This window comes from Bombus huntii, chromosome 18 (assembly GCF_024542735.1).
Source record: "Bombus huntii isolate Logan2020A chromosome 18, iyBomHunt1.1, whole genome shotgun sequence".
NCBI lineage: Eukaryota > Metazoa > Arthropoda > Insecta > Hymenoptera > Apidae > Bombus > Bombus huntii.
In genome coordinates this window covers 4,230,797-4,256,002 of record NC_066255.1, presented here as the reverse complement: position 1 = coordinate 4,256,002, position 25,206 = coordinate 4,230,797, and the positions used below count along the sequence as shown (strand labels likewise).

General features: G+C 46.3%; 1 protein-coding gene across 8 annotated transcripts in view; it reads left to right on the top strand.

Annotated features, from left to right (window-relative positions):
* The window catches only part of LOC126875473 (uncharacterized), a 259,178-nt gene that overhangs the window by 46,498 nt on the left and 187,474 nt on the right, over positions 1 to 25,206 (top strand). For 3 of the 8 annotated variants that reach the window (XM_050638396.1, XM_050638406.1, XM_050638398.1), the window contains exon 2: positions 7,779 to 7,890. The exons of 3 other annotated variants lie outside the window; for them this stretch is intronic. In XM_050638396.1, coding sequence (XP_050494353.1) covers positions 7,779 to 7,890 — 112 coding nt within the window. Of the gene's footprint in view, positions 1 to 7,778; positions 7,891 to 25,206 lie in introns of those variants that run through there. 2 more of the 8 variants (XM_050638400.1, XM_050638407.1) reach the window with 2 other exon arrangements.

Here is a 25,206-nt window from a genome sequence, read left to right as displayed (position 1 = left end):
CTCGTGTAGTGACATTCGGAGTCACATTCAACAATCTAACATTCTTTAACAAGGATTGAATGTTAAAACATATACTGTTGCACATATGTATTTGAATATATATGGAAAAATGGAGGTTCAGTTAATCAGGCACTACTACTATTTCGTTCATCTAAATACAGTTCGTGTAAACAGAATTCCACCTGTAACTATTTCGTTGATAATCTAGGTTAATTATCACGTTTCGTATGACACCAGCAGGTGTTGTAATACTTCTGAACGGAAGTATGCACACACATAAGTATGCGTATCCATGGCGTATCGCGCTAAGAGACCCTCTCGACCCCGGCTAACGAAGGTACAACGTTGAATGAAAAGTGATATACGATCTCGAGGGATTTATTTTGCACCTGGCTTGCTCCCGCAATTCGCCCGCTACATATTTGATTATTTACTTGCGCCTTTGGCAAATGGTTAACGGTCAGGAATAGGAGCGCCGAGGTCCTTTGAATTATTTCTACCGCTAGCAGCATATAATTCCGAGTAGTTGCCGGGACCGGTGATAGATAGGTCCACTGAGAATACCATCCGTCTGGATCATAGTATTCCTTTTTGCTAAAAATTGCATTGGTCGCGGACCCTTTTCATCGAATAAACGAACACTTCCGGAAAATCCATATTTAGTCTCTGAGAAAATTTCCACGACTGTTGGAGCGATTTGTCAGGAGGGGATGCTCTCGTAAATTCTCCATCGAATTCGATATTCCGGCGGCGGACGTCCGGTCGACAACTAGGAAAACTCTCCGGAGCATTTCCGCTCGGAAATTGTAGAGTAAAACGGCGTTGGGATTCTATAACGGTCGGCTAGAACCGATCGAATAATTAAACGAATCAACGGGCATTGCGGTCGTAAAAGGAGGACATTATCGCATCTATTCGCCGGAAGTCACGAGAAAATCGGCGGCCATGGGTCACAGACAGTTTTGCGCCGGATCGTTACAAGGTAGCCCGTGTGCTTCGTATCCTCACGCTCGCGAGCACTTGGACACACAAGCACGATACGCGCGCGCGCGCCTAGAATCGTGTTACACACCTGAGTCGGTGTGTGCTAGCGGGGAACGAGCTAGCGGGGGGAAAGGAGCAAAGACCGGGTTCCAGAGACGTTCTAACCAAGATAAATTCGCGCGATTAAGGGCAAAAAGAGGCGGAGGGAGAAAAGCAGCGTCGAGGGCGAGGCACGGGCAGAAGCTAGAGAGAGGAAGTCGGAGCAGAAAGGAGAATCGATAAGGAGCGCGAGGCATCGATAGCTCGAGAGGCGCACAAGAAGTAGATAGGAGATAAAGAGAAGGCGAAAAAGTCGCGCGTCCGAAAAGGCAACGAATAATAAATTTCCCTTTGGAGCGTAAAACAAAGCCACCTCGTGATCCGCTAAACCGTTGGGATAAAACAGAGGGATTGCAAGGGTAGAAAAGTCCAAGGAGAGGTAGGAAGGGTCGCGCGGATAGTGGAACGCATCGATAATGAGTCGACAGTAAAAACAACCGTCGAAGAAAAATCGGATCGAGAAGGGGGGAGGGGTTGTGGAGAGCCCTCGGAGTGATGGAGGGGGGAAAGGACAAAGCGTTAAGAGGACAAAGAAAAGCAAAGATGGGAGAGAAGGGGGCCAAGGAGCATCGATGATGAGTTTCAACCGCAGAAGAAAGGCGAAAAGACACAAGAAAGGAAAAAGACGAACGGGGATGGAGAGGGTGAGAGGGCGTTGGGCAAAAAGAAAGTCGCGAAAGGACGCGGCATCGGGGAGTAAATAAAATATTCAGGAAGTCCGCACCCCGGGGTGTTTGTTCGTCGATGCGGGGGTGTCTGGCTGAATCTGGTAGAGGGGTGGAGGAGCTAGGAAGAAGCTGAAACGCTGGTCAGGCCAGCGGTTGAGTAGAACGAAGAGAGGAATGGATCCAGACGAAGGAGGATCCATGGTAGCCACATGTACGAAGTTGGTCCGGACTACCACGGGGTGGTTTTATCCCGTGGGATTCGCCATGGACCATATAGCGGGCTACGTGGCTAGTCGGGCAGGCGGAGGGGCGTAGCCGGGCGTTGGTGTAAGCGTCGCACACCTCTGTTGGGTTCCGCAAGCCAAAATCCGCACCTGCTCGACGAAACACCCTTGTAAGCCGACCATAGTCTCGTACCGATTTCTCGGATAGAATCTACCGACAGTCTGGAATCAGCCATACTCTTCTTGTCTCGCAGATATTTCGTCTTGAGCGAATGGTATATCGGTCCAAAACGCCGCCACTATATTCAAATTTAGAGCTATAGGAGCAAATGGCATGCGTAAGTATAGTAAGCGCGGAAATAAATAAAATTCTGCACGTATGGTACTTTCGAGTTTCTCATCTTCCTATCGTATCTCTCTTTAGAATCATCGATTATAATTAAAATATCGTCGAGCGAAGAGGCGAGATGGCTTAAGAAGATTATTGTCGAGCGACGTAAATTAACGGTAATGCTGCAACTAGCTACGAATAAATATGATGAATCAGTCTGCTGTTTATCATGGTAATTTATTGCTCGCGTTGGCGTCTGTAACTAATGGCGCGCGATGTTCGCTGAAGCATCGGTAATTATATCTGAATGCAATTCAGTGTCGCACACTTGAACACATCTGAGCAAGACGCAGAGTAGGATCTTGAGCGTAGGGTCGCAAACCAATATCTCAAAATTCGTTGCTGTTTCTGTGAGATTGTAGCCGGTCCGCGTACATTTAATCGAAATAATCGCCACTTAGAACTCTGGTAGGTGTCTTCTTGCGAGACGAATAAAGAAGAAAGAAACTGAGAGAAGTAAAAGGAAAAAGATTAATGTACAAACTTCAAGCAGGCCGCCTCAAAATCTCCAATTTTCAAATTCGACGATACCCGAATGAAAATCCTGTTTGCTAAGTTGGACTTGCACATTGATTTCTGGAGGTCAGTCGAGCATCAACCAAACTTGGTCTTTCCGTTCGTTCAACAGCCGCCCGACTCATTACCTTTAGTGTACCGAGTAAACTTAGTTAACTAATATTCCGAATAGAATCCTGCAGAATGCAATAAGTAAGAGAATCACAGATCTCGAACGTGGCTAAGAATTATCACGTTCGATTATTACGATTATTACGATTATTACGATTATTACGATTATTACGATTATTACGATTATTACGATTGGTTCGTTTACTATCGTTGGTACACGAGAATTTATGTGCAGCAAAAGGAAACAGAAATCAAATCGTTATACAAATTGATCGATTCGTTCTATTTTAAGGATAAACTCGTTCGAAAGTTTCGACATTTCTCTCGTTACATCAAGGCGCGTAGCAATTCTGGTTACATCATTCCGATAGTCCCGTTTGTACGAGCTGCGTACTTACACAGCGAAATTTCTCTTCGTTATCATAATATCACGTAATTTAGTATCGGTGAACTCTCACATCTGCTGACTGGATCACTCGTCTCCCCTCTCTTCGTCGACTTCGAGTTTCACACTGACTTGTCGGGTTAACCGACCGACACCTTACTACCCGTCTCTAATCCTTCATCTCTCTTCGACTTCGGTCTACTAGGTAAACATTCTCGGGCAAATCCATGGAAGCTCAACTGTACACGAGAGCGGAGGGTCTTGCGGAAGAGGCCAGAGGCAGGCATTCGGGCTTGATGGCTTTAGGTCTGTCTAGGAAAATTCCGGGGGTCAGCGAAACTTGCCGACACTCGTATCTCCGACGAGTGTGCGGTGACGGGCGATGAATGCTATCGGAAGCCGGTTGCTCGTTCGTTTTCAAACCGATCGATTCTTCAAGGGAGCGTTTCTCGTTGGAATTTTCCGACAACCACGAAACGCTAATTTCCCTAGATCCAACGTCGAACGGTTGAGTAGACAAAATGTATGGTTGCTTGTGGTATTTGATTGATTGCGATTGGATCTCTTTTGTATCGAATCGCTTTAATATGTTGTTGTAATTGGTATCATCGTATGTCGAAGCTATGTATAGTGAGGTTCTAAAGTAAAATCATTATGTCACACAGGGTAACCAATCGATTTAGACGCGACTAACAGACGTACACAACTGTATCGGTTGTTATGTATCAATTTCTAACAGCGTTGATAGTTTAAGCTGAGTCGTACGATCAGAATTTTCAGAATATTAATTCGGAGCTAAGAAATCAGTTATAAACGTTTCTCTTTACAAGGAAAGATTGTGATTTGACGTCTGATTGTGAATTGACGTTATACTACCATCAACGAAGCTCTAGACATTTATTTGAAAATGCCTGAACTTACTAACTTACATTACTACTTTACATTGCCAAAGTTTGTCAATTTTAACTACTGACCTGTTTTCCAGCCGCTTACTATATCACTTCCACCTTCGAAGGGATTCACAGAATACAATGCGGATTTCATCGTTACAGTTAGTCATTTGCGAAAATATAGATGGCATCGTAATATTAAATATCTTATAAAGAATTGTCCGTCTACTTTCAAAACGGGGCGTCATTAATTTCAATAGTTGGAGCTCTACTATTGCGCGAAAGCTCGTGAAAAAGTCAGTGGCTGAAATTTCGTTTTTCTGCATTTAATGCGCCGTATAGTTGATTTTTAATACGCCGATGCGTATTGCACTTCCGCGCCTTAAATATTTGAACAGTGAGTCCATGGCAAAGGCATGACTGGCCACGCCAGAAACCAGAACGTCCAGGATTCTAGATCAAGCCATGATTCCTGGTCCGACCACACGATCTCGTCCGTGGTCACGCGTGGGATCTACGCTAATGGATTGCCAGCCGATATGTCCCCTGTGATACGGGTGAAGATAAGCGACAAGTATCGCGAAAATCCGAGTACCTTCGACGGTTCGGCCGACCACCAAATTGGCGTCCCTTCATCGCGATGATTTTCATCGAATTAACCTATGTCGCTTCGATTTTCACTTAGCCGATCCACTCATGAATACCTTTGTCATGCCATTTTCAGAACTTTCACTTATATATGTATATAATACTATTTAAATATTATATATAAAGTATGTATACTTCAATTTAGTTATTATTTAAATCTTCCTGGATATATTTAAATTTCTCGAAATTCAAAGTTGTTTTGTAGAATGTGCAAGTACTTATGTATGCGTATAGTGGTGATTATAGCATATAGGAAGAACATTAAGCGAGCGTTCTAGAAAATTGAGTCGAGGTCGTTTTATAAATACAGTTTAAGCCGCAGAACCGAAATAATCTCAATAAACAGCACATTGTAATCCTCCATTTAATTAGTTCGTTAATTATATAGTAGCAATCAACCACTTAATCTGTTTTTGGCTGGGCGCGATTTTATTGGACCGGACGGTCGGTCATGGTAATAGACGATTAATAATGAAATAATTTAATTAACCGCTCGACACAGCTGGTCTTGTTTGCACTGGTCCCGAAATTCCGTGGTAAAACAATTAATTCGTTTAACGAGCATAGCTAGCGATCGGAATTTTCCAAGATCGTGAAGTGGACTGGAAGCGAATATAAATTATTACTTGTTCCATAAACGTGTTTCACCGTCAAAATCAGTGAGATAAGATCTGTTTTCACACCTTAGAAATATACATATTCCTCCGAATTTTTCTACTCGTTTCTGTCCGGTCGCCGATTTGCAAACTAGTATCCATCCGCGTCGTTCAGCGCAAGAGGGGCGGGAAATTCGATGCTTCGTGCCGGATTAAAAGCACGCAGTTGTCCCTAAAAAACTGTCGTGATCGCCGAGCTGCGTGAAATGAACATTCCTGTTAGCTCGCTGATCCGAGAAACGGAACCCCTGGGTTGCTGCCAGGCAAAATAATTCGGCGACCTGAACGGTGGAACGCGCGTAATCCTTGGTGTCATGGGGACAGGAAGAAGAAAAGAAGAGTACGCGAGGGTAGGGACGGATCACGGGTGGTACGCCGTGCGAAAAGGGGTTACGACGAGCCAAGAGGAAGATTCGTATATACAGAACGTATAAGGGCGAGGATTATAATAAGCCAGGCTACGTTACGAAATTGTTTCGTTCTCTAGGTATTAATAACGGCGACCTAGTCGAAACAGGGCTACGAACGCAGAGCGGCACCCCTTTCGCCACGCGACGATTATTATTGCTACCGTCAGGGGTGTGTTTCACCCTTCCGACTGAGAGTTTGTTTTACTTACAATTGCGCAGCTTCGTTTCTAGCCATAATAGCTGACCGGTTTTCATCTTCTTAATGCCTGGCTGGCAGCGTGCCCTGCCGATGAGGGATGAGTCCTCTCATCAAAGGAAATAAACCGTCTTTGATACGCAGGAAGGGAAATACACGTAATTGAATTTGACGGATATAGAGATGTTCCAGGGTGTGTTAGGTTCTTCCTTCCCTTTTCAGATCGCATAGCGTTTTAAGAATTTGTAATTCGCTAAATGACTAAACGAGCCCTGACTTTTAAATTTAGAACGAAGCTTTGGCGTTGCTCCTTTAGATGAAACGTAAAACCGTTGCTATAACATGAAGCCGTCGGCCTGTAGAACGTAATAATTGTGAAACTGCAAGAAATTTTAACGCGAATCGCATGGAAGCTCTCAATCAGGAAAGGTGATTAGTTAGAGATAACAGGAGGTGAAAATCAGCAACGTCTTAGGGTATTGAATCGGCAAAGACACGCCGGTTGGTGGTCGCAGCAGCAATTTACTTTCTGCGATAGTCGTACTGATGACGACGCGCGTCCATTGTTCACACACGCTATTAGGCTTTCGATTCTGTCTCCGGTGCAAGCGTCATCCTTATCGAAGTGCAGAGGTTGAGGCCTCGTTTGTGCGAGGGACCGGAGGGAGGACGCATTACCGATGGCACAATGAGGGAAACGCGGCTGCCAAGTTGGTCTCCGATACGGATTGCGGTGGCATTGATAGTAACGAGCCATTAAGGGACGCGTTAAACGTATCTCTGGTGAATCCACTGTTCGCTCAGCCGAGAAACGCCAAGATGACGCTTCCGCGAAGAATGGATTTTCGTCGCACGGATTTGTATACCCTCTCGCCTCGGCGAATCTCTCCTCTCGAGGATTTTCCCCTCGCCTATCGTTTTCATCGCTTCGTTTTCAGACTTTGATCTCTACGCTTCGTTTTAACGGTTTTCATTTACTTTCGCTCGATACTCTTTAATTTATTACCTAGAGTTATTGTTTTAAATTAAAAAAAAAAAAAAAAAGAAGAAAATCCCTTCGTACTCGTTCACATTTAATTTGGCAGGCTACTCGACCGATCACGCATCGTTTATCTTTTTAACGAATCTCTCGATCTATGTACGCGTCCTCTCGATGCAGAAAATGTACAGGCTGAAAATAGAACAATATTGTTCCCACGAAGAAACCATTATGCAAGAACGCGCGGGGCATGGAGCCAGGGAGCGCAACGAACGCTTACGAATAGCGAGCAAGCAACAGGGTCAATCTCTGCTAGATTACTTTTCAAGTATCTCAATAGGACTAGTTTAGTCGACTGCTTACAGCTTGTTACCGCGGTGAATGCGAGCCGCGCGACAAAACGACACCCCGACACAAAGCCACAGTGCGACATAAAAGAGCGTTCAGGCCCATTCACCAAGCGTTGCGCACGTTACGTTTATTAAGTTGGTTAAGTAGACACACCGTCAGCGAGGCCACTTTTTAAGCTGTTTCGTTATTGCCACTAGCATACGCGTTGCTTCCGGCTGGTAGGAGCGGAATGGCATTTTTCACGCGACCCCCGTAATATTTCTGTTTCAGTGTAGTTGCGGCATCCGGCACGAGGGACACCAGAGTGCGTGTTGCGAGAAAGAGAGAGAGAGCGAGATACAGCACGGATCGCCGCAGTGCAAATCGGTGTATCGTGAGACAGGTATTTACAAGAGTTTTACCATCGTGTTTCAAGCAGTCGTGGCCGGAAACGCGGCCACGGTTTTGCAAATTTTCGCTTCCGACCATGGATTCGCGGTTTACGGACAATAACCCGGGAACCGGTTGTCGTTTCGTTTGGCAAGTTTGAAAAAATGTAATCGCCTGGCAGGTCGCCGCGCCACGTGGGCCATGGCATCGCGTTATCATAGAAATCACAAGACAGTTCCGCGAGTTGCGTGCCACGATACACAGCAGATACGTACCACTATAAAGCTTGCGTTATCTTAACGTTATTGCATATGACGGACGTGCTCCGTGGTCCTGTTGCCAGGGCAATGGCAACGCAACCTGCAACGGATACGTTCTCGATTCGGATATCGTCCGGCTGGACGCCGTCAAGTTACGAGACACTGGCATACCGATGAACAAAGATACGATCGCCTAATTGAAATCGCACTACGTTTCAAGGTCCTGAACGTATATACGGGTGGAATTATTGTTATTGTTATTATTAATGGGACGGGCTAACATTGTGATTTGAGGAAACGATATTGAGAAATAAGTGGTCCTGCAGAGATTGAAAATGGAAATTCTGGCGCTTCCGGATGCTCTTATATCGTGTATACGACGTTAAGCACGAAACAAGAGGAAAAAGGAAGGAAGGTACTAATAGTTATTGGAAAGTAGATTTAGTTATGGAGGAGAGTTATTGGAAATATTATTGTTAGAAGACTGCCGGTTGCCACAATTTCCATCACGACTATTCAAAAATTCGATTACTACGAACGGTTGGACAAACGGCTCACGCAAGTTTTTTAGCTATTGAAATCTAGTGTCGCCACTTTCGTATGGAAGTCCCTAGAAATTTTGCCCGCGGTATGAATAATTTGACTGAGCGGAACGATAATTATAACATGAACGGCGTTATCGGATCTCGCGTGCAGCTATCGTTAATCCGCCACGTTCCAAAGCTAGAGACGATCAAGCGGTAGCCTTATACGGACGAATCGCCGTTAGCCTAGGACAGTGCACAGATGGCCGAGCCCTGTTAAAGGATAATCTCGTTGATTTTGCAAGATAACGAGTAGTTGCGCAGATTGGCCGGCAGAAGGACTCTATTGGATCAGTGGTATCCTTTGTCTCGCCGCACTTTCAAGTATATCCACGGGACAAAGTACCAACTGCTACTGTTTTTAAATAGTTTAGCCAGGAATTGGGAGGCCACCGGTGACCAGTCAAAGTAGCTTTTGTTCGCGTTACTCCACACCACTGATTTACCGAGCTTCTCTCACCGCTGTGGTGTGACGCGAGACGCCTTCATGCATACTTTGATCTAGGTGAACACGACGGTATCATCGTTGTTGAGGCAGACAGAGGAACTACGTTATACTCTTTTTTAACGACTAGATGAAAGTTGAGTCCTAGTAGTTTTATGATAGTATTTCCTATAAGCGTTAGACGCGTACGTCTGATGTGTAATGTGACGTTAGAAGATCGTTTAGAAATAGCAAACTTCCAATTATGCTGTTTACGCTTTAGACGATCACACTTTTGTTGAAGTGCAACTAAATGATGAGTAGAAAAATCATTGATACATCCTGTAAACGTGTATTCACAAACAATTAGTTACCTCCGATTTCCATAATTTTTTAATATATAGTCAAGATCATCACCCTGAATTGTTTTGCGAAGGTTTTATTCGGGATTATGTATAGCCAATCAAATGTTCTAATTTCATCCACATTCATTACTATTTAAAATAAGATTAGATTTCGTTCGGGTTCAGAGAGTCTGCCTCTTGGTCGCGTTTACATCATAATGCATATAGATACGTAATTCTCTAATACACATACAAGTATGTTTACTACTGTTTGTGAATTATGTTTTCCATCGACTAGTCATAAGAAGTGAGTTCTGTCGGAGCCATAGAAAATATTAAAAGCATAGATTTCAGAAAGAAACAGGAGCGAATGTAGATAAAGATATACATAATCAACGATAGTAAACGATAAGTATAATAATTAATGGGAAAAGGCGATGTCCATCGTCGGCGAACTCCGTGTCAGCGAAATTGTGTTGATGAAAACATTGTCGATGAAGTTGTCGGTAACCTAAATGTAACCCTAGAATACTAAGAATAGTATGAATTAGAAAACTTTGCGTAATTTCAGCAACCACTGCCTATTCGGTTAGATTTTCGCTACTCCTTACGTATCGTTCTCGACCGCGGTAACGATCTGTCGCCGTCGTTAAAAAACTAAACATCTTGCAGGATTAATTACTCTTTGCACCGGAAACGCAATCCTCCGGGCGGGTGCAGGGTGCAGGGTGGCAGCGGTCTGCGGTTAACCGAGGTGCACCGCGTTATATAAATCCGTGAAATGGTCGTCGTGCGACTGGTCGATCGAAATCGAAAATATCGTGAACAGAGTAGCGTATCGAGGTCTTTCTAGGCGATGTTCGCGGAGCAGCTGACGGAGAATCCTGACGTCGTGTTGGGGTGAAACTCGCTCGGTATTCGACGTCAGCGTCTTGAATGGTGACAAACGGCATGTACCGCGAACACACGGTTGCGCGTCGTGGCTGCAACTCGAGGTATGAAGGGGCCCTGCAGCGCGTGAGCAATGCGGATGCACCGCGAAGCCAGCGGCGAACATACAGTTGACAGAAGCGCTTACGGAGGCGAGAGATCGTGCCTCTGTTTCCCTGTGTCCGTGTATCTCTCTCTCCTCTTTATCTCACGCGCTCGTTTCTCTCTGCCTAGTCTGCGTGTCATGCCACGCCACGATTCTCTGCGATTCGTTCCAACAGCGATCTCCTCGCGTTAGAAATCGCCACGATACTCCGCTCCTCTCCTCTGTTATTCGTGTTTCGCTTCATCGAGCTGTTAGAAACGTGGCCATAGGTCGAGCCGATGTTAGGAAACGCATAAATACGTAAACTGGCGTCTGTCTGAGGTATTTTGGGTTTCGTGGGATCGTTGATCGCATCGCGATTCCTAGACGTTCGATCGTATCTAGAATTTGCAATCTCTAGTAGTTCCGTTGAATTCTTCCTTATAGTCGTTTAAAAAGTCGTTTAAAAAGAACAATTTGGAAGAGAAAACGGCCCGTTAATGAGCAAGTAAAGGTGGGACGTATAATGTTTCAATAAATACGGTACTAACTTAAGGATGTGATTACTAAAAGACTATAACTTTTACGTAGGAGTTAATAGCGCTTCCTACAGTGTACTCTCAATGACTTTTCTGACTCAACTATCCTTTTTCACGTCACTTCCATTTAATGAACTGTTCTGTTTAATTCTGTCGTTATGCCAGCGTATACCAACAGGCTTGTTAAATATTCTTTCGAAGAAATGCAAGAAGCTTTGCATCAATTGGGAAAAAATGAAAGATCAAAGTAGAGCAGGAACGGTGTTACGTATTTCGATGCGATTTTATAGCAATACAAATTGATACTGTTGATCGTTACTCGCACGATATATGGGTTTATGGTTACCGCGAACCCGTATATATTCGGGGCGGTTACAAGGGACATTAAAACGGTGGATCGATTAAACGCGGCCAATTAAAACTTAATGGCGGCGAATTAAGCTCTATAAAAGCCGAAGGGCGAGATTTTTTACCAGCACCTTCTTTCTTCCTTTTTGCTCGGTCTACCGATCCTCCTCGCTCGCGATAAATGGTCCCCACCGCGCTCCGCACGATTCTTTTTTTCACTTCACTTTTCTCATACCCTTTTAACCCCCTCCCCCGCCGGCCACCCCACCCTCTTCCCACAATGGAAGCGCTCGCGGATTTGGATACACCGGCAAACTTACACCAATGGAATATTTTCATTTTTTCGCCGGTTCGAACCAGAATCGGTGTAAGATCGCGAACAGTACAACGTCCGGTATTGCGCGGACTGACCCGTTTGAAAAGTTAAACGCAACCGATTGGAATTCGATGGAACTCAATTAAACCCGATTAAATCCAATAGGGGTTAAAGAATAGGATTTTTTTGCAGCTCTATCCTCCTACCTGCTTTCTCTCTTCCTTTCTCTTTTGCTCTCTCTCTCTCTCTCTCTCTTTCTCTTTCGCGCGCGCGCGCGCGTGCGCGCGTATTCTACTTTCTCTCTCTAATCCTTGTCTTCATTATCCGCTCCGGATATCCGTGTTCGTATCTAAATAAAGATTCATACCTATTGTTGACGCGCTCCTAATTCGGACATCCTAATCTACTGGTTACGTGTACGGTACAAAACAACAAAACTGACTATTTGATCGTTTCCTTAAACTGGATCTCGAAACAGAGAGCAGAGACGATTAGTGAAATTATCAGTCTGACAAACGTAAAACACTTAACTACATGTGTAAGAATAAATTCTCTCCGGCAGAGTATTTACTCTACCTTAATCCCTTACCTAATCCAAATCTATTTAGAGCTTTCTTAATTTTCCATGGAGAGAAGATCTGCCGTTTCGATCTGGCGGCCAGTCGGCAACGTGGGTTGCCCGAGTGCCAACAATCGACAAATTAAAATTCGAAATCTTTTTGCGGCTGCGATTCTTTGTTCCGTCCCATCCAATAATCCTAAGTTCCGTTGCTCTTTCGCCGCACGTGTGGTACACACATGTCGGTGTGGTATCGTACACGTAGCCGGAGTTATACAGGGACGTGCACGGAACCGGAAACACACAGACGCACCGAAGAGAGAGACGACTTTGGGCAAGAGGAGATACGGCGCATACGTAGAGAGGCCACACAGCACAGTACAGCCCCGAAGCATAGTCTCAACTCGACTCGAGCGGCTGAATCGATCCGCGGCCTTCCCTTGCACGCGCTCCCTACGGCCCTAGAACCAACGTCGACCACCTCCCCACTCACCCCGTACACCCTCTTTCTCTCTCGTATTCCCTCTGTCTGTGTCCCCTTTCACCCACTGAATCTACCTCCTCCTCGATTCTCTTCTGCCTTCTTTTACCTCCGTTTCCTCCTCCTTTTCTCGTCGCTGTTATTCCTACACCTCTTCCTCTGCTGCTTCGATGCCACCCCCATCGACCCACCTGGTCACGCGAACCTTTAAAAAATGTTTGGCCCTCTCGCGCCCTCCGTGCGAATTTCTTCGATATTTCGCTTCCATTCTGTCGGACTACACCTCGCCAGCGAATCTGATTTTCCCTAGCCCGCTTGTCCCGTGATACGAGAAATTATAGTTTTCGAGGTAATTCGAAGGATAGTTTGGCGTTTCCGAATCTCGAATTTGTGTGCGTTTTATCCGGCTTCGCGGAGTATACGGATTGGCAGGGAACTAAATAAATATTACGTAGCAATGTCCACCGAAATATCGACCTTCTCGCGTGGCTGGTATTTGTAAAATAAACGGTACGGAGCTGTTGGAGTGGTTCGAGCGTTTTCGCGTGTAAAACGGAACGCCGAGGTATCGACAGATTTTCCAGGAGCTTATTTAAGCGATTCCCATTTTAACGATCGCGTGTAGTGCCCCGTGCAGTCGTTACATTTTTGCCGTTTTTCTATTCGTTGCTACTATCTCTGAATAAGAGGAAAACGAGTGATTAGTGTACGCCGTACGTCTTTGTTATTGTAACTGGTGTCGTTTGTTCGTGATATTGTGTTCAACATAATAACACGAGTTTTGAGAAACATTGCAACGCGCGATCGGTCGGGAACACAATCTTTCATTGTTCCTGCAGAAAATAAGAAGACTCACTTTCAAGAATGTCATCTTCTATTGGTTTGTCATCGGAAAACGTACAGTGAAATCAGAGGAACTCGGTTTTCCATGGGATACATCGAGTACCGGAATCGTTGTCAGCATCGGATATTCAAGGGGGAAAGTTTGGGAAGGCGCGGTCTAGTAGAATTTATAAAAACGTAGGCCCGTGTGCGTACATGTGTGTACTCTCCTAAGAACGAAGCAGATATACACATCTGTGAGGGATTTTTTTATCAATCACCAGACATCTAGAGAAACATCCTCCATATCCCTGGTATTTCCAGAAAGAAATATCTCCAGAAATGACTGCGATTCGTTCGCGTCAGGAGCCTTTCTCGGCGGGATACACACACAGGTCAAGTGTCTCTACTAAGAAATCCGAATTTTCTTGAGTGGCTCTTCTCTAACAAGTATAGCAAACTAACTCGCAAGTCGAATCAAATATAAGAAATATAAGAAAGCTCGGTGGAACGTGGTACATAATGGTGCAAATTCGTATGGTTTCGAAGGATCCATGTCGAAACCAAAGTCCGTCAAGCGACGATGTCGAACACCCATCGATTCATCAGAGGAAAAAGGAATATCTTTGCGATATGCGGCGTAGCGTGTACATCACGTACAAGGTACGCACTGAATCTCCAGCCCGAAATATGATGACCGATTCAATTACGCACGTGTCTAGGAGAGAGAAACCACCTACCGATGTTATCCCTCTCTGCGTCGGTGATTTGTGTCCCCGTTCATCTTTGCGGGTGTCTGAGGCCGCGTGTACGCTTGGCGAATACGCGCACGTCGCCATATCTATGTGAATGCACGCGAGCACACACGCAACACGGACACAAATTCGCAGATACGTAGATACGTAGATGGTGCATGCACGCAGGGGAACCGCACATGCCCGCTCAGACATGGGGTGGCTAATGGAGAAATTCAGCCCGCAACGGAAACCGTTATATCCTCCTATTCTCTCTTTTACTCTCTCTCCCTTTCTCTCTTTATCTCTTTTCCCTCTCTTTCTGCCTCTGTCATTCCTGCCACCCCCACTTACCTAACCCCACTTCGGTTGTCATTGCTTCTCGACCTCCGACAGTAGTCTTCGTCTTCTCTATTTAGAGTTTATTTGAAGCGGATCGAGTCTCGAGTGGAAGTGACGCAAGAGGGTTCCGTGAAACCGACCCAGGGTCAATTTGAAACTTTCTCGGTCCGCTCGAGGGGAAATCTTGGAAAGGAAGCCGTATCGAGAAGTACGGATCCTTCCCCCGGGTACCGTCCGATGCTCGCTTCTGATGCAAAGCGTCTTACGTATCGCTTACTTCGTTAACGCCGACCAGCTACGCCGCGTTAAAAGTTTATCAACCCTAACTGCTTCGGGGTTAATCGTTCGTGTTGCGTGATTATCGTCCCTTACGAGCTCTCAAATTCGTGATTCGATCGTTGAAAATGAAAATGTGCGCCAGGTGACTGGTGCGAGGACCAGAGAGAGTGGATTAGCGGAGCAGTTTCAATAGGTTTGCGAATCTGGCAGTATCAGACGTGAAACGACGCTGAAAGAATTTATATTCGAGATTCGTCAGGATGCTTTATTTGAAGACGCACAAATTACTAGGTTTTTTTGGGGGGGGGGGGGAATAAATCAATAACTTGCGTGTATATGCAGAGGTATTACATAGATTCTGCCATATCGACAGGATTTTTAGTCGGTTCTTCGTCCGCAAACAATCAGAATCCTTCAGCCGAGACCAGCGTATTTTCATCTCTACTAGGAAACGTTCAAATATTTGCACGCTGTAATAACAGTAAATCCCGCGTTTTATGCACCGATAATAACTAACAAACGTGGAAAAACAGATTTTTTTTCGCACGTTTCTTGATCGCGGGCAAAGAGGATTAAGCGTGTAAAACGAATGAAGGAAATTTTTAATCGGTTTCTGGTGCTTTCCTTCCCATCTCGATTTCATTTTATGCAGATCACTTTACGGGAAAGTCGCGAAAGCGCCAAGGAGTCTAAGCTTAATTTGAAACTTTTCCGGCTCGCTCTGAGCGTGCTGTCCAAAAGAGAATACCGTATGAGTTATATAGACTCGCCAAACAGTTGCTCCCGGCACGGGGGGAATTCTTCTTGCCCTCGTATCCGCTTAATCGAACTATTAAACTTTAAAATATTTGCCAAAGTTAGGAGAAGCGTAACCGAGGTGAAATAGTCTTCGCAGTTCATTGAACGATAACATACCTACCATTGCAATTTTCAATTACCAATCCCCCGCCAATTACCGCGCGTAATTTTTTCCTCATTCGGCGTTCACTACCGTTGTTTCCCTCCCTCTTTTTGGAATATCTCAACTTTTAGGGGGATAGTCAAAATCCCCCTCGGAAACGGTCGAGTTACACAGAGCGTGAAAAATGGCGGAAAAACGCGGGAATCGAATTGGCCGGTTCTAATGCGGAACCGGACTGGTTGGTCGCATTCCTGGCAAAATATTCGGAATAAACGGAATTAAACAAATCGAACGTTAATCCATTTTTTTTTCCATCGACGGAGTAACTCGCCGAGGATCCCGCCTCGCGGTAGGGTTGCGTTCAATTACCGCGAAACGTATCGCTTCGTATTGCTAGTAATATTTCACGAGTCCTCTCTCTCTATTAATGCTCGGTCCAATGAGCTTTCACAGAGCGTCACATTTTTCACAATAGGATAATAACAAGGTAGATCATTGGCACGTTGATGAGCGCATCATCCCGACATCGAACGTTCGAGTACAATTCACACGATCGGTTCGACCATCCGATTAGCTGCCTGTGACCGCATCCCTGACGTTAATACATCATCGACTGTCCCATAAACATATACGACGGCGTAGAGAGGCGATATTCAGTTCGCTCCAGTCGTTCCAGTCATTATGCGCCAATGCAAACCCGCCTATTACCAATCCCGTGGAAACCCATCCGCGATTGCTTCTCTCCTCCTCCTCCTCCTCCTCCTCCACCCATTTCTCTCTCTCTCTCTCTCTCTCTCGCACACATACACACACACGCGCGCGCGCACGCTTTATATACATATATATGGTGGAATATACATATGCATATTCTATTGCTCTCGCATCGTTTCTCTGGAACTCAAATTCAAACTCGAACTAGCTGGTTCGCTCGCGCTGCTACTCGTTTTACTTGCACGTTCGACGGGCCTGTGCACGCGTGTTCGTGTCTTTATGCGAATGCGTATCTCTCTTATCGTGCACGCGAGCCCAAAGCACTAGTTATTACGACGTTTCGTAGGTAAATGGTACAGACAGACACAACTAGCTCGATGCAGAGATGCAGAGATGTCGAATCGATACACCCGGTACACAGGCTCGCAGCTGGGTGCAGACATCGAGCCATCATCGATACGCAGATTACTTAAGTACTTCCCAACCCCGTTTCGTCGGCTGCCGGCATTTCGGAAATCGAAGCGGTTGGAAGAGCGTTCGCGAACGTTATTGGCCCCTTGCGAAACGAGCTCGCCGTTTCTCCACCTGATTCGCGCGCTATCCTTATCGCCGAGTTAACGGGAGCTTGCGATATTTCGTCTTCGCGCGATAGCCATTTCGAATATCAGACTCCTCCAATTCTCTCCTTGACGAAGTAGATAACGTTTGTCTTTCGGCTTTATGCTTTCTAGATTGTGTGACACGAGTGGTCCTGAAATAGTTCCGTAACGTAACGATATCCTGATCTCTGAGATGATAAACTTGGCGCGTTCGACTGACGAGCCAACAAGAGGCAGACTCGTCTGTTTAAAATGCAAAAGATCGATGGCAGTCGATCGGAACAACGAACGTGTTCTTATATCCGGCGTCTCTAATTTCCGGAATTTGCTCTGCAGCCTTCCGCGCGCCATTTATTAGTTGGAGAGGCTCGCGTATAATATTGATATCCTGAAAAAGCGGTGGCGGGTCATGGAAGTCAGATATATCCAGTTATAGGCTACTATCTTCGGAAATGGAGAATCGATATGCACGTTCCAGTCGGCTAGGAAGATTAGGATATCGAGGATGTAGATAGAGCGGGTCGGGTTTCGAAAGCTCGAAAAAAATTTTCCATGAGTTCTTCATTCCCGCGGGTTGCCACCGGATGATCTACGTCGAATTGCTAGGAATTCCGGTTTAGCCTCGCCTATCTCTCGCGAAACATTCTCTCAATTAAGCCTGCAACTGCAGGAAGCAAGCTTGCGCTCAGATAGCGCCGATAACTGGTCGAGCGTCGCTTGCCGTCAACGCGATCCGTTGGCTGTGAAACCTTCGCACCGGAGAATCTTCATCGCGGTTCAGATAACGTACGGAGAACGCCATTCGGCTGGTAAATATTAACCTTGGCGAAAATTAGTCCAAACTAACTAACGCTGTTTCAAGGCGGAGCTATCAAATCTTGGTATGGCTATTCAGATCTTTGTTCCATGCCACGCAACTTCATTTCGTAGTTTTCCCTACGGCAATCCGTGGAAAGTGGTTCGAAATTTGACATGGATATCATGGTATAGGGTAGCTATTAGTAGCTTATAACACAGAATGACGGGAGAGAGGGACAGAGAAATGGAGAGATTGTGTGCGAGAGGAGGGGAGAGGAAGAGCGAATCATTATCGTAATTTCACTTACATGGCCTATTTCCAAGGATGGATTCCAATCAACGAGAGGCTTCTGGATTGTAGATTCGTACGACTGATTACATCGGAATAGACTAATGGATGTATGGATTAAATGCACCTTCGTTGCTCGGTTCGATCCGTTGTCCAACGGACAACGCATGCCTCTTCCACTTTGATTCTCACGATTGTTGCGTAAACGCCAATTAGGGTGCCGCGGCAAGTCCTTACGGACGATAAACGCCTAGACGAGTCAACTCGCAATAATAACGGTCGCTTGCCGGTGATAATGGCCGCTGATTCAGCGCTATTTTGACTGGCGCGCGTGCGCGCTCGCGCACCTCCGCCTCCGCCTCCGCCTCCGCCTCCGCCGCCGCCTCCGCCGCCACCGAGCAACATAATCGCATGGCTTGCAATTTTCGAATCTCTATAAACACCGACGGTCAGCAAATTAACCCTTGCATCGGTCCTGTGCTCCCGTCGTTCTTCCTCCGGTTCTTCTTGGTTCGCTTCCGCGACTCATCCGCCGCCCTTAGAATCCACCTTCAACCCTCCGCTTCTTCCGTTGACGAGTCGGTAAATGCTGAGTATTTAGGATTCGCGAGTTTCGTCGTGTAAACTGAGGCGAAACTCTCGCCCGAGCAAATATTTGATTCCTAAGTCTCGATGAAACACACCACGATTCACCTCCTCGTTGCCTGGTCGTTGGCCCTAGCTGCCTAGTTCCCAGACCCAGGCTTCCTTCCGCTGGATCATTAAAGCGATTATTAAGCGCGTGTACGCTGGCTGGCGAAGTTGTTTAATCAGCAGCGAGGATAAGTAGAAGATGGATGTGTCGGAGATTATTGAGCTCGTCGGCCCGTTTCAAACGTTACCGGACGTTTTATCGAGCACCATAGTCGGATAGTAGGCCACTCGAGAACGAATAGGTGAGTAACTCTGTGACGCTTCCAAATGGACTAGAGTGCGCTTGAAACAATCTTTGATAATTTCAAAAACTTGTCCGATAACTCGGCGATTTTTCAGCCATGAGTTGTAAGCATTCTCGAAATAGCTATAGCTGACTACTTTAATGGTTTCGCAACTGATGAGTGCGGATTTTGTCAATACCAACCAATGACAAAATCCGCACTCACTTAGTTGCTAGCCCAAAAAATTCGTATTTTCATTAACTTTGCCAAATGGATGACAAATTGGTTCCTAAACCAATATTGGATATTCCTCTCGTCTAGCAAATGCTCGACGAGTGTACTCGACGTATTACGAATCTTTACGTCACTTGGTACGTTTTTAAGTATTTTATGTACATTTCAAGCACGGACGGCTCGTCTCTTTTCCCTCAGATCGTCAAATAGAAAAATGACGACGGTCAACAGAATATCAGGTATCTGATAGGTGAATGCCCTATCTCGGATCGAGTATATGGAAGATATATTTTGGTGTACCGGAGGATTTTAATAAATTAGTTTATGCGCAAAGTTTGAGACGAATAGATTAAATATCGTTGTGATAAATATACGTGATATTATTTTTCAATTGGAACTGGGGATTTAGAAGTTAATTCGAATGTTCCCCGTTCGATCGTCAGCGGGAGCGAAAGAAATATCGGAAGGCGAACGAAATATGGAAATACAGAGACATAGAAGGTTTTTCAGAGGCAGTCGCGCACAGATGTGATTTCCGTGGTCCCTTTGTCGATCACAGACTAGATATTTTTTCCCGGAATGTTGGCGGAAAGTTTCGTTCCCATGAAAGCAGTTTTCGACGTTTCGTCCACTATTTCGCAGCGCATTGTCGAGTAGACTACGTGCAGGAGGTGCGTTGGACGTGGGCCAACGACGACGGACAAGCAGAAGGGAATTTTCTCTGTAATTCATTTAACAACGAGGTCCGACACAGAAAAATTCGTTCGTTAAAATCGTCTGGACGTTGGTCGAACATTGGCCCCGCATCAGTCGAGTTCCTGTCAATGTGATTGCTGCGAGAAGATAAGAAATTGGTATAAATGCGTGGTGGAAAGCGTTTCTCTTAGAGGCGAACTAATTTCCTTTATTCGGGAATAAAGAGAGATGGGCAAAGGCGAGATTATTGAAAATATGAAAATACATACGCGAGTGCAGCTATGATGGAGATCGCGTTTTAGCTTAAAATATCATACAAATAGATGAAATGCTCGGTGCATATTTGTCTTAGAAAAATTAAAAGTGTTTCATGCCTACAGATACCTCTGTGTATTCATTTCAAACGATTATCGAAGGCATTCGATGGATTAGACAGGTTGTAACCCTCTTTCAGAGACCAGTGAACACGTCGAGCCTCGTCTAAACGTATTCGACAAAGAAAGGAAGACGAAGCCAACCAAAGTGGGCCGTTCTCCGGTCGATACTCCGGCCTACTGGCTCGCGTTAAACCAAATTTAACAGATTCACGGGGTTGCTCTAGTCTGCGCTGCACTAGCACTTGCAGAGAAAACCAGAGGAGTAGCCACGTACTTTACGGTTGAGTTTACAAAATACGTTCTGCGTTGGACCCCTTGTCAATTGTTTACGCATCGTTCGGTATCCTCGAGGCAACGAAATCTCCATTTCCAGCTAATGCCATGTTTTCGGAAAATCTTTTCTTCCTGATGTGAAATAGTTTTAGTTGGACCGGAAGGCAACGTTGAACGAACAGTTGTCCGCAGACGTAACCGCGCGGCGGTGTTTAATTACAAGGTAGAATAAATGTTTCAAAACCGAAACAACGTCGTTATAATTGCGAGCATCTCATTAAGCAACAAACAAGAGAATAAATTGAACGAGCGAAATTAACTTGGTATCAGCACGCTTGTAACTGATTATTAAACGACAAATGCGAAAATTACGTTGACCATTAACATGTCAAGAATTACACAATGAGCGTTCGTGGTCTGGGACCGAGCACGCTGTAACCGAATTCCGATTGTTCCCAGTCGGATTAAATCGCGTTAAACAATTATCAAAGGTAAATAAGATGCGACTGTAAAATCGTGCGAGCTCTAATTCGACTTTCAAGCTCGACGAATGTCCTACTGTGAATAATTCGGAATCGCGCGCGGTTGAAAAAGCGCTTGAGGGTTGGGGGCAGAGAGGATGAATGGGGTTCGAAGCCGTCGCTATTCGTCACCAGTCATAGAACATCGCGATGCGATGGCGAAAGGGAGGAAAGTATCAAGAAGGGGCGGTGTCGAGTGCGACGTCGTTCTCGTCGTGCATCAAAGTAAATTAAACAAACACCGTCTCTGTGGCCGGTGCCGCAACCGCGAGTAATACATTTTATGGACGATTTTGCGAAACGCGCGCGCTCCCGTCTCCCATCTCCGCGGCCAAATGCGCGCTCTCTCACACGCACGCCGCGTTGGATGCGTTAATCCCAACCCCCGGCTAACCCTCGCGGTTGAATGCGCCCAGCTAAAAGCCACCACTACTAGCAGCGATGCCGTCGCCATTCATCGAGGCGCTTTCCATCCACTCTCTCTCTCTCTCTCTCTCTCTCTCTCGCGCGCTCATCCTTCCCTCTACCGCTCTGTCCTCCTACCGTTCCCAGAGCACCCACCGGCTTCCCGCGTCTGTCCCCTCGACCCCTCAACACCGCTCTGCATTACCTCTTGCCCCATCGGCCCAACTATCCCGTTTCTCCGTCCGTTGCGACCTCTCGAGAGCACAATAGATTCCTGTAACTACCCCTATCTACGCCACGAATCGAATGGCTGTTTGTGTATTCGAGTGTACGGTTATTTGCCGGACACTGCCGCGTTATGTGTGTACACATAGAATCGTTTCGCAACCCCATGGAAATCCAAGACCGCCCACGGTGCCGCTTCGTCCGCCTTTGGTTCCGCAACAAGAACGCTGTGCGTTTTTCACCGGCCATTGTTCACCGAGACTGATGACCAATGCTTCTTGTCGAACCTCTATCCCGCCAGCCGCGTCCAGTCGCTGCAAAGAAAAAAAAATGGACAGATGAAATTGCCGCACCGAGATGCCGAATCTCTGTTGACTGGAAGAGGAGAATGTTTTCAGCGAGAACGTTCGGTTCACTCCGTCTGAAAGTTCGCCCACCTTATAGGTCGTTTCTTCTCCAAGTTCACGTTCGAACTGCACGTTTCTAGAGGTATAAGGGTTGCGTGTAGGAGAGTCGCGTCGCGTCGCGTATAGTACGAAAGAGTTTGTATGAAACGCGGAAAGGGACGAGTGTGAAAAATGTGTGGCGGAGGGTTCGAGACTGAAGGAAAAAGGCGTCACGGTGAGCCTTTTTCTTTGGATGCCGTGACCAGCGTATACAAGCGTTATTTACGTCGCTGCTCGCGGAGAGTACGAGTTAGAAAGCACGCCCGCGTATGCCTGTAGTAATTGCCGCCGTCAGAATCGGTATAATTTACGAGCAATTCTCCGATACCTTCTTCTTACGATATAATTTCTAATTCTCGGTGCAACGTGAAGAGAAACGCATTCGACTAGAGAGCTTACTTCTTTTCCGCCTTATAGTCGAAATACTCTTTTCCGAATCAACGAATGCTTTTCCATCCGGCCAATTCCGTCGCTCGTAAACTCTGCACATATTCTTAGGATAATTTCACGGCGATTGAAAGAGCACCGTAATATCGTCCGTTTACGTAGGAGGAGTGCGAGAGGAACTCGTAAAGAAAGCCCCACGAGCTAACCTCTCTTCTCACGGGCCAAGGATTTCCGTAATTTCGTTGGGTTCCCCTAATTCCGAGGAAATTGGTTAGGAGGAGAGAGTAAAAATTTGGTGCTCTTAGGCGCGAGTCTTTACGATCGTTCGTGCAACGATAAAGAGTCCCAAGGAAATTAACCGGAGCATAGAACCGATTTCCAGAAGCGATGATCATCGATTGCCAAAGGCAATTAGAATGTTTGCGATCTCCGAGCGGCGATACGCGACACAGAGATCGGAAGGAATTCTAGCCTAGTTAGAACGTGGTTGCAACGGCGTGCCGCAAAGTGTCGGCGACATCGAACGGATCTAATTGCGACGTAAAGTTGTAGATCGGTTCGATGGCCAGGTTCGGTCGATCAGTTTGGCCTTATTTCCATGGAACGGCGGGAACACGGAGCAGCCTTTCGGGAAGCGACACTCGTATCAGGAGAGACGTGTACGCATCCGTGTGAGCGAATGTGTGCATATGGCCGTCGAGCACAGATCGACGTTATCGTATTCCGCAGTTCATATCGGCCTGCCTCGGCTACCAACGATCGACCGTAAAAATTTTGAATGACGGAAAACGATTTGTTCGTCGAAGACCCTTCCGGCACTGCACCCGCATCCGTGCGTCCAGCTTTCGTTTCGCCGGACTCGCTTGACGAAGGAAGATGGACCGATCGTCCGGCAGAATGGACACGCTGACGAGCTCCATCGGGCCGCGCTTATTGCGCCGTTTCACCCACGTGAATAGCTTTTGCGAGAGTTCGTTGAGTTGGAGATGCGCGCTCTTTGCCGGGATGATCGATACGTTCGTTTCGTTCAAAATTCGATCCGGATAAGAGCTGGATAGTTTGGCATCGAGACGAAAATCTTTATCCGGGACGTGTAATTTCTTATCGCGGAACAAAGTTCTAAGTTAAGCGAGTCGCGTTTTCAAGTACAGAGTAATAAAAGCGAAGGGAAACAAACATTCGCAAAGTTGTTGGGTAATTTTCGATCGCTCGAACTCGGTCATTACCAACGCAATCGTCGATCAGTAACTTCACTCTGGCTAGCGTTGTTTCAGTGGACGGCAGGGCCACGATCGAAAGCGAAGCATCGTTTATCTAGACGCGAACCGGCCGATGCTCGACACTGCTCTCGACAGTGATCTGTCGGTTAATACGTCAGTACGATCTATGTAAATGGAAAGCGTCCGGTTGGCGAGCGGCGGCCATTACGCAGGCATCGACCGCAGTCAAATCGCTTCGAAAATATTCAAGTCGCCGCGCGCGAACGGAATCGCTCGACAAATTTATTCGGTTTCGCACGAAAGCTCGGTAATTAATCCGAGCCCGCGGCTTCTCTGCAGATGAATCGATTTTTCTTCTTTGTCCGTTTGTTTTTCCGTCTGTCTCTCGTTCTCGCGAGGTGACGAAGAGCCGCGTACACCGGAGGGTCGGCTGCTGCCGTATCGTCGCAACACGCTTGCAGACTGCGCGCGTGCATGAATCTAGGAGGGCGTCTCGCGCGCGCTCTTTCCCCAATTAGTCGTTCGGCTATAATTCGCGTTAATCCGCGAGTCGCGCGGAAATCTCCGCGTTTAAATCACCGTGCGATCAGCCAATTAGTCGTGCTCGGTTGTAGCCGTCGCTCGATTATCAATTACCGTGACCATTCTAACGACCAACAGGGGAGAGGCGGCTTAAGCTCTCTAATTCAATTTTCTGCGAAGCGTCGGGGATCGGCCGACGCGCAGGGCTGCGATTGCGGCGTTAGCGAACCGCGTGAGCATTCCCTGGAAAGATTCCCGCTCGCTTATTATCGGCGCGATCGTAGAGACCTAGCGTTACGTGCAAATATCGTGTTTGATCCGCGATCAATGTGCTTGGACTTTCTCTAGCGTTCGACCGAGCGCTACAGCGCGGCGCCTCTTGATTAGTCGCGTCTTGCTTAGCCGTTGCGTTGCTGAGATTTTCTCGTTCCTTTTTTCATTAATTTTTTTCATAACGCTCGGCTCGTTCGGTCGACTGGATAAATATTCTTGCAACGAGATGTTTATTCAGCCGGTTAAAGCTGCGACGATACGATTATTTTGATCGAGCGGGAAACAATGGTAAGCCGAGGGACGTTGGAGGACGTGCAGGACTGACTATAACACTGGCTCAGTGGCACCATATTTAATTAATATCCGTTACATGCCGAACATGGCTATTCATGTCGCATTTGTTAAATATATGTTTACGCTTATCCGTATCTTGTCATTTTTACGTACATTTTCAAATTTTTGCCAATATAATCATGACAGCTGTGTGC